The sequence below is a fragment of the Pantherophis guttatus genome, chromosome 2, assembly GCF_059756535.1.
Source record: "Pantherophis guttatus breed Tessera chromosome 2, ASM5975653v1, whole genome shotgun sequence".
Classification (NCBI taxonomy): domain Eukaryota; kingdom Metazoa; phylum Chordata; class Lepidosauria; order Squamata; family Colubridae; genus Pantherophis; species Pantherophis guttatus.
The window spans coordinates 289,963,050-289,977,448 of record NC_142064.1 but is presented as its reverse complement, the minus strand read 5'-3'; the positions used below and the strand labels follow the sequence as shown (position 1 = coordinate 289,977,448).

General features: G+C 40.8%; 1 protein-coding gene across 1 annotated transcript; it reads left to right on the top strand.

Moving 5' to 3' along the window:
* On the top strand, positions 1-11,521 carry LOC117673542 (uncharacterized). Its single transcript, XM_087884863.1, has 6 exons — positions 1-117; positions 244-359; positions 550-667; positions 1,370-1,449; positions 6,459-6,585; positions 7,201-11,521. The coding sequence occupies exons 4-6, from the start codon at positions 1,378-1,380 to the stop codon at positions 9,195-9,197; spliced, it is 2,196 nt and encodes a 731-aa protein (XP_087740989.1). The 5' UTR covers positions 1-117; positions 244-359; positions 550-667; positions 1,370-1,377; the 3' UTR covers positions 9,198-11,521.
* The last annotated feature ends 2,878 nt before the right edge of the window (positions 11,522-14,399 follow it).

Here is a 14,399-nt window from a genome sequence, read left to right as displayed (position 1 = left end):
CCGGCTGAGTCTTCTCTATGTTCCGGCTGAGAGTTGCTCCCTGGGAATCCGGTGGAAGCGGGCAAGAGGAGATCCCACGATTCAGATCCTGCCCAGGGGAGGGAAGGAGAGTCTGAGGTCGGAGGGAGCGGGAAGTCCGCCCCATAAATGCTCTTGGCTGTGCATGGGGGGAGATCCACGAATTGGGGAGGAGGGAGGAGAGAAGGAAGCCTAAAGCAATACCCTGCTCATATCTCCATTTAGATTCAGATTCAGATTCCGAGGCTGGAGGATCTTTGGAGAGTCAGCGGAGACCAGCTGCCCGGTGCTGTAAGGTCCGTGCTGAGGCTGTGAAAGGAGAGAAGCAGGAAGAGCTGCAGGTCAGAGAAGCTTTTTTTGTGGAATCTGAAGGGATCTTCACCTGCTTGAATTCTTCCATTTCTCCCTGAATTCCCCTATTGGGTCTCATCCATCACCACTGATGGACAGAAGGTTCTTGTGGGCAGAAAATAAAATGCAGCTCCTCTTTTGTCCTGTCCTCTTAACTGCTCTTCTTTGCTTATATTTCAGGTTCTGAGGTCCTCCCAGGAATGGGGAGGAATTCGCTGGATCTGCAGAAATCTTTCTCCTGATCTGTCTTTCAGAGGGATCCCCAAGGATAAAAGTCAAGGTCAGGATACCTCTCTAGGTAAGGGGAGACTGTTCCACTGGGTTGGAGACTTTCTAGAAAGAGTCTAGTTATCCTTAATTCTTGGTGTCTTCTCGAGTCTTAGTCATTGGACTTAGTAGAAAGTGACCCAATAAGAAAGATCGAACTCTCTCTTCAAGCTAGAAAACTTAAGGCGCACAAAGGAATTCCCTCCCTTCAGAGCAAGCCTGTGGTTGGCCTTTCCCAGAAGACCATACTCTTGTAGGGGCCACCTTGAGTTGCATTCTGGCTCCTCCTCCATCCTGAGAGATTTCTCTTTGCTTTTGGCTTTCCTTAAAGAGATAATTTTGACTAAATTCCTTCACGGATCTCTGCTGGGCCATTTCCAACACCACCTGTCCTTGCAGGCATGTTTCCTGGGTTGCTGGAATATCACTAATTTATCTGGTTTCAAACTGCAGAGAGTGGGGGGGGGGGAATTTACAGTGATTGAGCAAATGCTTTGTTTGCCAACAGTTAGGAGAACAATCTAATTGAGGTTTGTTCTTCAGCATGTGATGGGTTTGGTCTTCTCCTTTCATTCTTAGCTCCCATGATGGAGCCTATGAAAGGCAGAGTGTAGAAGAGAGAGAAATGGAGGTTTCCTGGGCAGGACAGGAAGAAATCTTAATTTGTGCCTTCAAGGTAGAAAAGATGAAGTTGAACCCTTTCCTGTTTCCATCCTGTCTCTCTCCTTCCCAGTGGACAAAATGGAGTCGCGGTTCTTCATTGAATCTCCTTCTATTGGTGGAGCTGAAGGAGCCGCTGGATTCCTGACTCAGGTAGGAAGGAAGAGATTAGCAATTTATAGGGGGGAGGAGTAGGAGACCTCTGGTTTCCTTTGAGGACTCAACATATGATACTGCTATTCCTGAGCAAAGCACAACAAGGAAATTAGAAATTTACATTTATGATCAATCAAACTAGGCCCACCTCTCAACAAAGTTTGAAAAAGTGGTTGTATAATTCTGGTTTCAAAAAATGCCATAGGGCACTTCATGTTGCCTGTCCAGAAAGGAGACATGAATAGTTAGGCTAAATCTACTTTATTATAAGTGTAATCTTGTTTTCCTATCATTGGGGAAAGGGATGGAAACAGGAGAAGCAGAAATTCCTTTGTGTATCATCTACATCTTGATGCCTGGAAGTGCCTCCCTAGTATTTTCGTGAATGTTTGTGAATGTTTTTTTTTTCCAATTTAACTTTTTTATTAGTTTATCAAAGTATAAAATACAAATAAAAAAACATGGAAAAATAAGAAGAGAGGAAAGGGAAAAGAAGGGGTATCGTGTAATGGGAGAAAAAAAAGAGAAAGGCATCAACTTTCGACATTGCAACCATAACATTTTGCTTTTAGAAAACATAATGTACACATTATTTCTATAACAATAAACCTGCCTAGTTTACAAAAAGAGAATCAAAGTTTTATTTTTTTTTCTCATTGCAAACAGACAATCTGGAAGCAATTTCAAGCTAGAGACCAGATTAAATATAATCTCTTATTTGGAGAAAAGAATCATTTTAACCATCTCAGATTCTCCTTGCTGTGGGGAATAATATAGCATTCATTCTCATATTTTCAAATCTAGTCCATAATATTTTACCAACTTTAGAATATTGTTCAGCATTATTTAAAGAACCGGCAGACCTGTGTATACATATATACGTTTTAAAAACACAAAACTAATTTAAAGCTTTCTAACAGTACATAAATCAATTTTTTAAAAAGAAATCCATCCTAATTAATTAAACCATATTTAAGTCATTCCCTCCAGTTTATCTTCATCGAATAGAGTCTTTTTCTTCTGTCTCCTTTCCTAAAGAAATTCTCGGCTTTATTTATATCCCTTAAAAAAAGTCCCAAAGTTGTTCTGTGAGATGTTGTAAATTGGTCTGAAGCAAATCTTTCCCGATTAAATTTTCCCTCACTGAAATAGCTATGATATCTTTTTTTTCTTGAAGAATTCTCAGCCTTGTTAATGTCCATAATGGGAAAGTCCCAAGCTTGACTTCTTAAAAGTTGTGAATCTACTTGATACACTTGTTTCAGTTGCACTGGGAAGATTGAACTCACACCATCATCATAAGAAGAGCTGAAGTCAGATTTATATTCTTTTTTTTAACAGTTTATATATTTTCATGTTACATACATAAGTGCTTACTGAACAGCATATTGTCTGGATCAAATTTTATACAAGAATGCTTTTCCCACTCCTAATTTCTACCTCTGCTATGCAACCAATTATAAAACAAGTTCATGTCCAACGATATTCTGTATCTTTTTCTTTTATGTTTAGTGTCAGTCCATCCATTTCTGCACAATCTAAATTTTGTTTTAAATACATCATCCTTTGTAGGAGTTTCCTCATTTTTCCAGTACTGTGCAAATACAATTCTTGCTGCTGTCAAGACATGTAATATTAAATATAAGTTCTTTTTGTTATACTTTTCAGGTATTATGCCTAGCAAAAATATTTCTGGCTTAAAATCTATGTCTTGTTTTAACATTTTCTCCAACCATGTATGTATTTTTGTCCAATATTTCTTTGCTTTTACATATGTCCACCAGATATGATAATATGTCCCTGGTGTCCAACATCTGGCGGACATGCTTTTAAACATCTTTGCTAATCTTGCCGGTGGTAGATGCCACCTATAAAACATTTTTTATAAATGCTCCTTATATGTAGTTGCCATTGTCAACTTACAATTTCTTTCCCAAAGCTTTTGCCGTTTGTCTAAATCTATAGCAGCCAAAGTTTTTTGCCCATACTGTCATTGTCATTGTATATTTTCTTTATCAACTTTTCATCTACTGCTAACGTTATTTGGTCAAATATTGTAGGCTCTTTATAGAAGACATAATCCTTAATACCTTTCTCATATCTCGATTTTATTTCCATATGCGGCCACCATGATACGTCCACACCTTGATTCTGTAACTCTTGTTTGGTTTAAGTTCCCCTTCCGCATTTTAAATATTTTGATATGTTAAATTTTTTTCCAGATTTACTACATTTGGATGTAGAAATGCTTCCATTGTTGAGAGCCAAACTGGAATTTTAATTTAAATTTTCGGTTTCACCTTTTCCCATACTGAAAGTTGAGCATTTCTTATACAGTGTCCTTGAAAGTATTGATGAGTTTTGTTTTTGTTATACCATATAAAAAAGCATGCCATCCTAATATGAGATCATGGCCTTCTAAAAGCAGCAATCTGTTATGTCGAAGAGTTATCCATTGTGGGTTAGACAGCATCACCTCCAGATGGATTCCTAACTGGCTGACCAACCACACTCAACCTGTAGCCCTCAGTGGAACTGCATCTACATGGAGGGAAGTATGCAGTGGAGTACCCAAAGGCTCTGTTTTAGGCCCAGTACTCTCCAGCATCTTCATCAATGATTTGGACGAGAGGATAGATGGGGAATTCATCAAATTTGCAGATGACACCAAACTGGCAGGAATAGCCAACACTGGAGAAGATAGGCTCAAGATACAAGGCCCTTGATAGACTTGAACATTGAGCACTATCTAACAAAATGAAATTTTTTTTTTATACAAAGTTTATTTTCATTTTTAAAAATACAACACTTTACATATATACATATAAGGTTATTGCAACTAACGTACACAAATCTGCGCTTATACCACTAATACAATCCCTCTCTTTTCTTTCACCCAAGTATACCATAAATTCCAACATTTGTAATAATCAGAATCTTTTTGGTTCCTAAGTAATTTCGTTAACTGGTCTGCCTCTGCGCATTCTGTAATTTTCCAAATCAATTTATTTTCTGTGGGTATTAATTCATTTTTCCATTCTTGCGCGTATAGTATCCTAGCTGCAGTAGTGATGTGGAGGATCAAGTACCATTTTTCCTTAGTTATTTTGTCTGGTTTCATTGCTAATAAAAAAAAATCTCTGATTTCAGCTCTATAGTATATCCTGTAATTTCCACTATCCAGTTCCGAACCTTGGATCAATATTTGCTTGCTTTGGGACACGTCCACCATGGGTGGTAGTACGTCCCACAACCATTCTCACACTTCCAGCATGCCGGAGAAACTCCCGGGAACAAAATAAAATTCAATGGTGAAAAAAGTAAGGTTCTACATTTAGACAAGAAAAACAAAATGCACAGGTACACTATACTAATAGTAGTAGTAGTACACTACTAGTAGTAACTGTGAGAGGGATCTTGGAGTCCTAGTGGACAACCATTTAAATATGAGCCAGCCATGTGTAGCAGCTGCCAAAAAACCCAACACAGTTCTGGGCTACATAAACAGAGGGATAGAATCAACATCACATGAAGTGTTAATACCACTTTATAATGCCTTGGTAAGGCCACACTTGGAATCCTGCATTCAGTTTTGGTCGCCACAATGTAAAAAAGATGTTTAGACTGTAGAAAGAGTGCAGAGAAGAGCAACAGTTGATTAGGGGACTGGAGGCTAAAACATATGAAGAACAGTGGGTATGTCTAGTTTAATGAAAAGAAGGATTGGGGGAGACATGATAGCAGTCTTCCAATATTTCAGGGGTTGCCATAAAAAGGGAGGACTCAAACTATTCTCCAAAGCACCTGAGGGTAGAAGAAGAAGCAATGGGTGGACACTAATCAAAGAGAGAAGCAATTTGGAACTAAGGAGAAATTTCCTGACAGTTAGAACAATTAATCAGTGGAACAACTTTCCTCCAGAAGTTGTTAATTCTCCAACACTGGAATTTTTAAAGAAGATGTTGGTTAACCATTTGTCTGAAGTGGTTTAGTTTCCTGCCTAAGCAGGGGGTTGGACTAGAAGACCTCCAAGGTCCCTCCCAAATATTCTATTCTATTCTATTCTATTCTATTCTATTCTATTCTATTCTATTCTATTCTATTCTATTCTATTCTATTCTATTCTATTCTATTCCCTCACCCATGTTAATACAGCTGCATGGTTATAGCCACAAAACCTAGGTAGACGTGGCTGGAGGTGGTGGTCATGTGATTAGGTGGGAGTGCGTGATGTCGTGTTGGCCATGCCAACTCAGGTTTTGTGGCTCCTGCTGTTTTCTGTGGGAAACTGATCCAAATGGCTTCAGGTTGAAGAGCCTTGGTCCAGGGTGAGGAGATTCTCTGGGCATGACACCTGCTGGCCATGTCATCCTGTCTTTTTCCTTCCTCTCTTCTTCCTTTCCCTGATTTTTTTTGTTTGTATTTTATACTTCGATAAACTAATAAAAAAGTTAAATTGAAATTTTCATGCGTGTGAGCAAAGCTGCCCCGTTAAAGAATCACAAAGACCATTTGGTTACGATGTCAGACAGAAATCCCACATAACCTCTTGCAAACATGATGAAATATTGGGGCCACTGGTAGATGGTTTATCTAAGGCACTCTATGCCCCTTGATCAAGGCAAGTTGATATTGAAAGTCAGCAGACTCAGTCAAGGTGATAAAACATGAACTAATTGAATGTCAGCAGTAGGCTGTGGATTCGGCCCTTTTTATCATATCATGTGATGGGTCCACCTAGGGAAACCTCCCATCAAGGTTTTTTACTTTGGATTTTAATCCCAAAGGTGCTTTTTTCAAGAGGCAACTGGACTTCCTGGTTTGTCTTTGAAGACGTTTCGCTTCTCATCCAAGAAGCTGAAGAAACTCCTGAAGCACCTTTTGGGACAAACATGACCATGAATGATTGAGAATCTCCATAGACATTTGTGCTTTTAGGATTTGCAGATTGAAGGAGATCATGCAAATTTTATCGAGTCTGCTCACAGGCATTCTTCCTTCTTTAGGGTGCTGTGTCCTTTCGGGAGGTGGCCATCCATTTCAACAGTGAAGAGTGGTTGCTGCTTGATTCCAGCCAGAAAGCCCTGTATCAAGAAGTCATGTTGGAAACGTCTAGGATGGTGGCCTCTTTAGGTAAAGGTTCCTCTGGAGAAAAATTTCAGTCAGCGCAAGGTGTCACTAGATTCTTTATTTACCACTTAGATCTATATGTAACTTTTTAAAAATGATTTCATCTCTTATTTTTTCCTCTTACATTAATTCCAATCCCCCTTCATGGTCTTCTAAGTAGCACAGTTTCACTTAGAAGAAAGAGATCAGTGTGGTGATCAGGAAGTGTTGACATTCAGTCTTGTGGTCATCCTTGGGCCCTGGTCATTACGCCACAGTGATTGGGAAGATGTTCAGGGAGAGGATGCTGAGTTTTCCTACACAGCAACAAATTTTGTCTTGCTTTGTGTTGCAATGACATATGTTGTCTTCTTGAATGCAAGTTGGGTGCGTCATATTTGAGACAATTTGTGTGCCTCGTCCTGATATCAAGACGTGTTTTTGCTTTAAATTTTTAACGGCCAAGAATGAGGGTTAGATGAGCAGCCATACTAATCTTTTAAGTTAATAAGTAATATGCATGCAGTCATTTCCCTCATTCCTTTCTCCGGAGATGCCCAATAATAAAATAAATCTATGCATAGGGACACCAAAGTGGAACTTGTAGATTATTCTAATTTATTTTTCTTTCCCTGCAAGCATTTGAGGCGCAGAAGAAAGAAAATGACCAAGAGCCAAATTTAGGGCCGTTGCAAATAATCACAACTGAAATTGCTGAAGAGACATCTACAAATAAGCAGGGAAGGAAGAAACATAAAAAGAAGCACAAGTGGAGAGAAAAATCTATTCTTGAATCTGTGGAAATGGATTGTTTCCTGACCCAACGTGATTCCAAAGAAAATACGGGGAAATGTCAAAGTGGAAAAAGATTCAAAGCAAACTTCAATGCTAGTAATCACTGCAAATCGGGAAAAAGCTCCAGCAGTAATAATCTTACTTCACATGAAAAAAACGAGACAAGGGCGAAGCCCTACAATGGTATGGACTGTGGAAAAAGCATTGGGAGAAGAGGTAATTTAACTTGTCATAAAAAGATCCATAAATGTGTGGATTGTGGAAAGAGCTTCAGTGTAAAGAGTGCTCTTACTTCTCATAGACGGATCCACGCAGGAGAAAAACCCTATCAGTGCCTAGACTGTGGGAAGGGCTTCAGGCAAAGTTGTGACCTTGCTTGCCATAAACGGGCCCACACAGGAGAAAAACCCTATAAATGCATGGAGTGTGGAAACAGCTATAATACCAGCAGTGGACTAAATCGCCATAAAATTGTCCACACGGGAGAGAAACCCTATACATGCATGGAGTGTGGAACGAGCTTCACTTGCAAGACTTCTCTTACTTCTCACGAAAGGATCCACACAGGAGAGAAACACTATAAGTGTATGGAGTGTGGAAAGAGCTTCAGGGCAAGAAGTTCCCTTGCTTCACATAAACTGGTCCATACAGGAGAGAAACCCTATAAACGCATACAGTGTGGGAAGAGCTTCAGTGTAAAGAGTTCTCTTACTTCTCATAAATGGGTCCACACAGGAGAAAAACCCTTTAAATGCAGAGAGTGTGGGAAGAGCTTCACAACTAGTAATTCCCTGATATGCCACAGAAGGATCCATACACGGAGAAAACCTTACAAATGTGTGGATTGTGAACAAAGGTTCAGTAGGAAGTATTCCCTTATTTCCCATAAAAGGGTACATACTGGAGAAAAACCCTATAAATGCCTAGACTGTGGGAAAGGCTTCAGCCAAAGCGGTACCCTTGCTTCTCATAAACTAGTCCACACAGGAGAAAAACCCTATACATGCATGGAGTGTGGAAGGAGCTTCAGTGTAAAGAGTGCTCTTACTTCTCATGAACGGGTCCACACAGGAGAAAAACCCTTTACATGCATGGAGTGTGGAAAGAGCTTCAGGCAAAGCAGTTCTCTTAATTGTCATACACTGATCCACACAGGAGAAAAACCCTATAAATGCCTAGACTGTGGGAAGGGCTTCAGGCAAAGCGGTAGACTTATTTCCCATAAACGGCTCCACACAGGAGAGAAACCGTATATATGCATGGAGTGTGGAAAAAGCTTCACTGTGAAGACTACTCTTACTTCTCACCAAAGGATCCACACAGGCGAGAAACCCTATAAATGTATGGAGTGTGGAAAGAGCTTCAGTGTAAAGAGTGCTCTTACTTCTCATAAACGGGTCCACACAGGAGAAAAACCCTTTAAATGCATGGGGTGTGGAAAAAGCTTCAGGCGAAGCAATTCTCTTAATCGTCATACACTAATCCACACAGGAGAAAAACCCTATAAATGCCTAGACTGTGGGAAGAGCTTCAGGCAAGGCGGTAGCCTTATTTCCCATAAACGACTCCACACAGGAGAGAAACCCTATACATGCCTGGAGTGTGGAAAAAGCTTCACTGTCAAGACTACTCTTACTTCTCACGAACGGCTCCACACAGGAGAGAAACCCTATACATGCCTGGAGTGTGGAAAGAGCTTCAGTGTAAAGAGTGCTCTTACATCTCATAAACGGATCCACACAGGCGAAAAACCCTTTAAATGCAAACAGTGTGGGAAGAGCTTCACAACTAATAATTCCCTGATACGCCACAGAAGGATCCATACAGGGAGAAAACCTTAGAAATGTGTGTATTGTGGAAAAAGGTTCAGTAGGAAGTTACTTACTTACTTCACATAAAAGGATACATACTGGAGAAAAACCCTTTAAATGCATAGAATGTGGGAAGAGCTTCAAAAGTAGTACTTACCTGATGTGCCACAAAAGCAATAGCCTTATTTCCCATAAACGGGTCCACACAGGAGAAAAACCCTTTACATGCATGGAGTGTGGAAAGAGCTTCAGTGTAAAGAGTGCTGTTACTTCTCATAGAAATGTGGAAACAGCTATAATACCAGAAGTGGACTAAATCGCCATAAACGTGTCCACATGGGAGAGAAACCCTATACATTCATGGAGTGTAGAAAGAGCAAGACTTCTCTTATTTCTCATGAGAGCATCCATACAGGAGAAAAACCTTAAGAGAATCCACAACAGAGGGAAATAGAAATGTACGGAATGCGGAAGGAGTTTTTGTGAAAGAGAATCCTTCTCAGGAAAGAATGCACAGTGGGCAGGGAAATATCCTGTGGACAGCAATCAACTTATTTCCCTTACGGATAAACAGAAAAATGAATTGACAAAGAAGTTAGATTTTCAGGTAGTCAACAAAGTTAAATATTTGGGAGTATACTTAACAGGAAGATATGAAACAATTAAAGAAGGTAACTATAAAAGATTAATACAACAAATGTGGCTTTTGCCACCAGGAAGAATAGCCAAGATGTTTAAAAACCTGTCAGCCAAATGTTGGAAATGTAATCAGGAAATGTAAACCGGGCTCTTATTACCATAAGTGGTGAACATGCCGAAAGGCAAAAAAAAAATTGGATGAAAATACACACATAAAACACACATAATTAGAGTTAAATACATAGTTAAAGCAACATATCGTTAACACATAGTTAAAGCAAGATATACGTTTAAAGTCAGAAATATTTTTGTTAGGTATAATATCAGAAAAATATGACAAAGGGAACAAATATTTAATACTACATATATTGACAGCAGCGAGAATTGAATTTGCACAACACTGGAAGAATGAGGAAACTCCTACAGACCAAAATATAATTAGAAAAATACTAGATTGTACAGAAATGGATAGGTTTACATTAAAGATAAAGGACAAAGAAGACACAATGTTTTTTAACATGGGATTTGTGTTATCAATGGTTAGACAGTAGAGGTAGAAATTAGAAATTAGCCAAAGGGAGCTGCGCCAAGCCGGCCACACACCTAGCCATGACTAGTTGGTCGAGGCCTCCCACCTTCTACCAGCCACACCCTCCCTCCATCCCAGCCACTGAAAATCTCTCCCAAATACAGGCAGAGGCATAGAATCAAAATCTGCTGAAGTATTAGTATCGTTTTAGTAAGTCTTTAGTAAGTCCATACCTGGAATACTGCAACTAATTTTGGTCACAGGTGTTGAGACTTTGGAAAAAGTTTGGAGAAGAACAACTAAGGTGACCAAAGGCCTGGGGACTAAAACATATGAAGAATGGTTGCAGGATTTGGGTATGACTAGTCAGCCTAGATTTCAACCTAGAAATAGGGAGAAATTTTCTAACAGTGGGAACAATTAACCAGTGCAACAGCTTGTCTTCAGAAATTGTGGGCGTTTCATCACTGGAGGTTTTTAAGAAGACACTGAACAATGATTTGTTTGAAACGGTATAGGGCAGTGTTGGTGAACCTTTTCGGCAACCAATGCCGAAACCAGGATGCCTGCTTTTCCGCATGTGCGTGCCAGAAACCAAAAGAGCAGGTGGTCTTCACGCATGTAGGAGCGCCCGAAACTGGAAGAGCAGCTACCCGATGCGTGTGCCAAGAGAGGGGACTCTGCGTACCATCTCTTGTACGCATGCCATACGTTCGTCGTCAGTAGTATTGGGTGTCCTGCTTGAGCAGGGGGCTGGTCTAGAAGACCTCCAAGGTCCCTTCCACCTCCGTTCCGTTCTATTCTCCCAACTGAAAGGGACTTTAAAAATGGTTTTATTGATCCAACACTATACCATATAACCAATATTTTTTTAAAAAAATGACTTAAATTTCTTGATTTAAAATCATTGTTCAGTTTATCAGATTATAGTAATCAATACCGTATTTTCTATTTCTCAAGATTTCAAATGTACTTTAGTGTCTCTATTTTATTTTGTGATATCAAGTTGATCAGAAAGAACAATCAGGCTTGCCATATTAGGGGATCGTAGCATTGATATGATTTCAGAGAAAACTGTTAGGAGCATGATTTCTGCTTTTTATCTTAATATAACCTTTTAAAAAACATATTTCCTGATTAACCTCCTTTCTCAATTTGAAAGGTTAATAAATTATTCGAAACAGTTGCGCAATGTAAATGATGCCGTACTTTATATACATTGAACAGCAAAATGAAGAAACAGATAAATATGTAGACGGAGGGGGGAACGTGGCATAAAATGTTAGAAAGTACTAGAAGGGGGTGGAATGAGTTCACATCTGACTCAGTTTCACATTGTACAATGATGCCTTGAAAACCATGCATGGGAAAACATTAGTACGGTAGATTTTTCTACGAAAGAAGCAAACAATTAAAAGGTGGAAACATTTCTCCTGAAAAAATCCTGGCATTTTCATAATATTTATTTATTTATTGGTTCGATTTATATGCCACCCTTTTCTAGAGACTCAGGGCAGCTTACAATGTGTTAAGCAATAGCCTTCATATTTTTGTATATATCTGCTTAGTAGGGCTTTCGTCCCCCCCCAAGCAGTGTTCTTTTTAATACAAAGTCAGCTTATTGCCCCCACAAACCGGGTCCTCATTTTACCTACCTCAAAAGGATGGAAGGCTGAGTCAACCTTGAGCCTGGTGAGATTTGCAGTAATTGCAGGCAGCTGGTGTTACTTAACAGTGCTTTATTCTACTGCACCACCAAGGCTCTTCCTAATTATGTAATTGTACACCTATGGAGATAATCCATGGGAGATTAAATTTAAGCCTTTTGCCTCTTTCTACAACTTGGAATATATTTTTGGCCTTTAAGTGTTTGCACTCTGAGTCATAGTGGGGACATCCAGGCAATGTCTACATTTACCTGAGGATCCCAATCTCCCCCCGTGGCTCTTCCCTCAGAGCAGTGGTGGGTTGCTACCGGTTCTCCCTGGTTCTTGCAAATCGGTAGCGGAAATTTTGAGTAATTCGGAGAACCGGTAAATACCACCTCTGCCTGGCCCTGCCCCCAATCTATTCACTGCCTCCCGAGTCCCAGCTGATCGGCTAGAAGGAATAAATCAGGGCTCACTTGACAAAGAAGAGGAAAAAAAACCAAGACACCTTAGCTTTAAATTCAGAAGCCTTCCAACTGATTGCCTAGATCCGATCCACTCCTGGTGGTAGATTGGCAATTGAGGCCAAGCTGCCTGAAAGCGGTTTCCGATGCTCTTGATGGTGGCAGAGCGGAAAAAACTGTTTAAACTATTGCTGCGGCGTTTCACCCTATAGCTGATCAGCGGTAAAAGGCAGTGTGGTGGTAGACCAGTGCGCTCCAAAAACAAATGGGTAGACCGGTGCGGTTCTGCAAGCAGTTAAAAGCCTGGTAGACCAATACTTCTGCTCAATCCTTAAGAATTGTTTGTCACATGATTATCAAACCACACCCACAAAATAAGCCACACCCACAGAACCGGTAGTAAAAACTTTTAGAACCCACCCCTGCCTCAGAACAGATGTCTCTCTCCGCTCTTCCTGCCAAAATAGGCTCCTCCCACTCATCTGGGACACAAGGAGTCACTGGAAAAGAGCCTAATGCTGGGAACCCCTTTGCTTCCAGGGCTCCAGGCCTATGTCCCCAGCAGCAGAAGTAACAACTGGAGCCCATGGAAGCTTCCCCACGTCCCCTCCCCAAGAGAGGGGAGAAGTGGAATTGGGAGGGGAGGGCCTGGACAGGGATACTTTGGAGTTGGTTTGTCAGGAATCAGTTTCCGCCAATGGGAAGCCTTCCTTCTCTTGAGTCATCTGTCTCTGGACAGAATCTGGTGGTTTCTCCCTGCCGAGAAAGCCTTTGAAGCAGAAAAGGGAAGGGAGAGGGGCTACGCAGATTGCGTGCAGCGCAACGCAACTGGGGGGTACCCAAGAGGACCCAGGTGGGCCCTGAGCAAAGCAATCTCTCGGAGAGGCAAGGATTGCTGAGATGGGGAAATCCCAGGCTACAAGCCGATGAGGCCCCAAATCTAGAGATCTCCTCCAGCCACGGCTCACTTGTTTTTCCCACGACCCCCGTGACACGTGTCTCTAGCCTTCCAGTGTAGGACTCACTCTGGCTTTCCAGAGGCCTTTCTGTATGGCCCGTTTCCTTGACCTCCCGGGAAGTCTGACAGCTGAGAAGCATCAGGTGATGAGGATGGTTTTCCCATCCATCTCTGTCTTCCAGGGTCATGGCCTCATTTTCCCCTCCTCGCTTTTCTCACCATCCTTAATGACATAATTCGGAATTACATGAATACTGAAGCTCGGTGATCGAGGTCTGAGTCTGCATTCCCATTTCTTGGAGAAATCTCCGTGTTTTTCCTGGGATTTATTTACACAAAGGTGAAACATCTGGATGAAATGTATTGCTGCGGGGAGCCTTTTGTGGGAAGTTTGGAGGATGGAAACCAGGATTGCCCCTCCTGGCTCCCTCATCCCTTCCGGAAGGTGAAGGAGGAGAAAACTCAGAGGCAACTCTGGTCACAACTTTATGCCCTTTGGAATGAATTGCCCCCGGATATTCGTAACATCTCTGACCTCTGGGTCTTTTGCTGTGCCCTCAAGACCCTAGTGTTCCGACAGGCGGGGCTGTCTAATTGAATGTTTTTAAATTGGGTTTTAATTTTGGGTTTTAACATTCGGCCAAAATTATTTAATGATTTTAATTAATTTTAACTATGATATTGTATATTTGTATTTTAATTCTGGCTCTACACCACCCCGAGTCCTTAGGGAGAAGGGCAGTATATAAATAAAATTATTATTATTATTATTATTATTATTATTATTATTATTATTATTATTATTATTATTATTATTATTATTATTATGTCTAGAAAACTGGGAGTCAATGGAAGGCGTCAGGCTCAAAACATCAAAAGCAGCAGAATGTGTCATGGTCTGCCAGATTTTGGGGGGGGGGAGTCTCAAGACCACCCCCGTCTCTCAGTCCCCACTTGCTCCAGAAAGGCTCCTTAGCATGCTAAAAGGTGTCT

Bases quoted from the DNA above. Each gene is read 5' to 3' on its own strand.
- LOC117673542 (XM_087884863.1), top strand. From the start codon at position 1,378: ATGGAGTCGCGGTTCTTCATTGAATCTCCTTCTATTGGTGGAGCTGAA. The intron at 1,450-6,458 runs GTAGGAAGGAAG...TTCCTTCTTTAG, and splicing joins CCGCTGGATTCCTGACTCAG to GGTGCTGTGTCCTTTCGGGA. The intron at 6,586-7,200 runs GTAAAGGTTCCT...TTTCCCTGCAAG, and splicing joins TAGGATGGTGGCCTCTTTAG to CATTTGAGGCGCAGAAGAAA.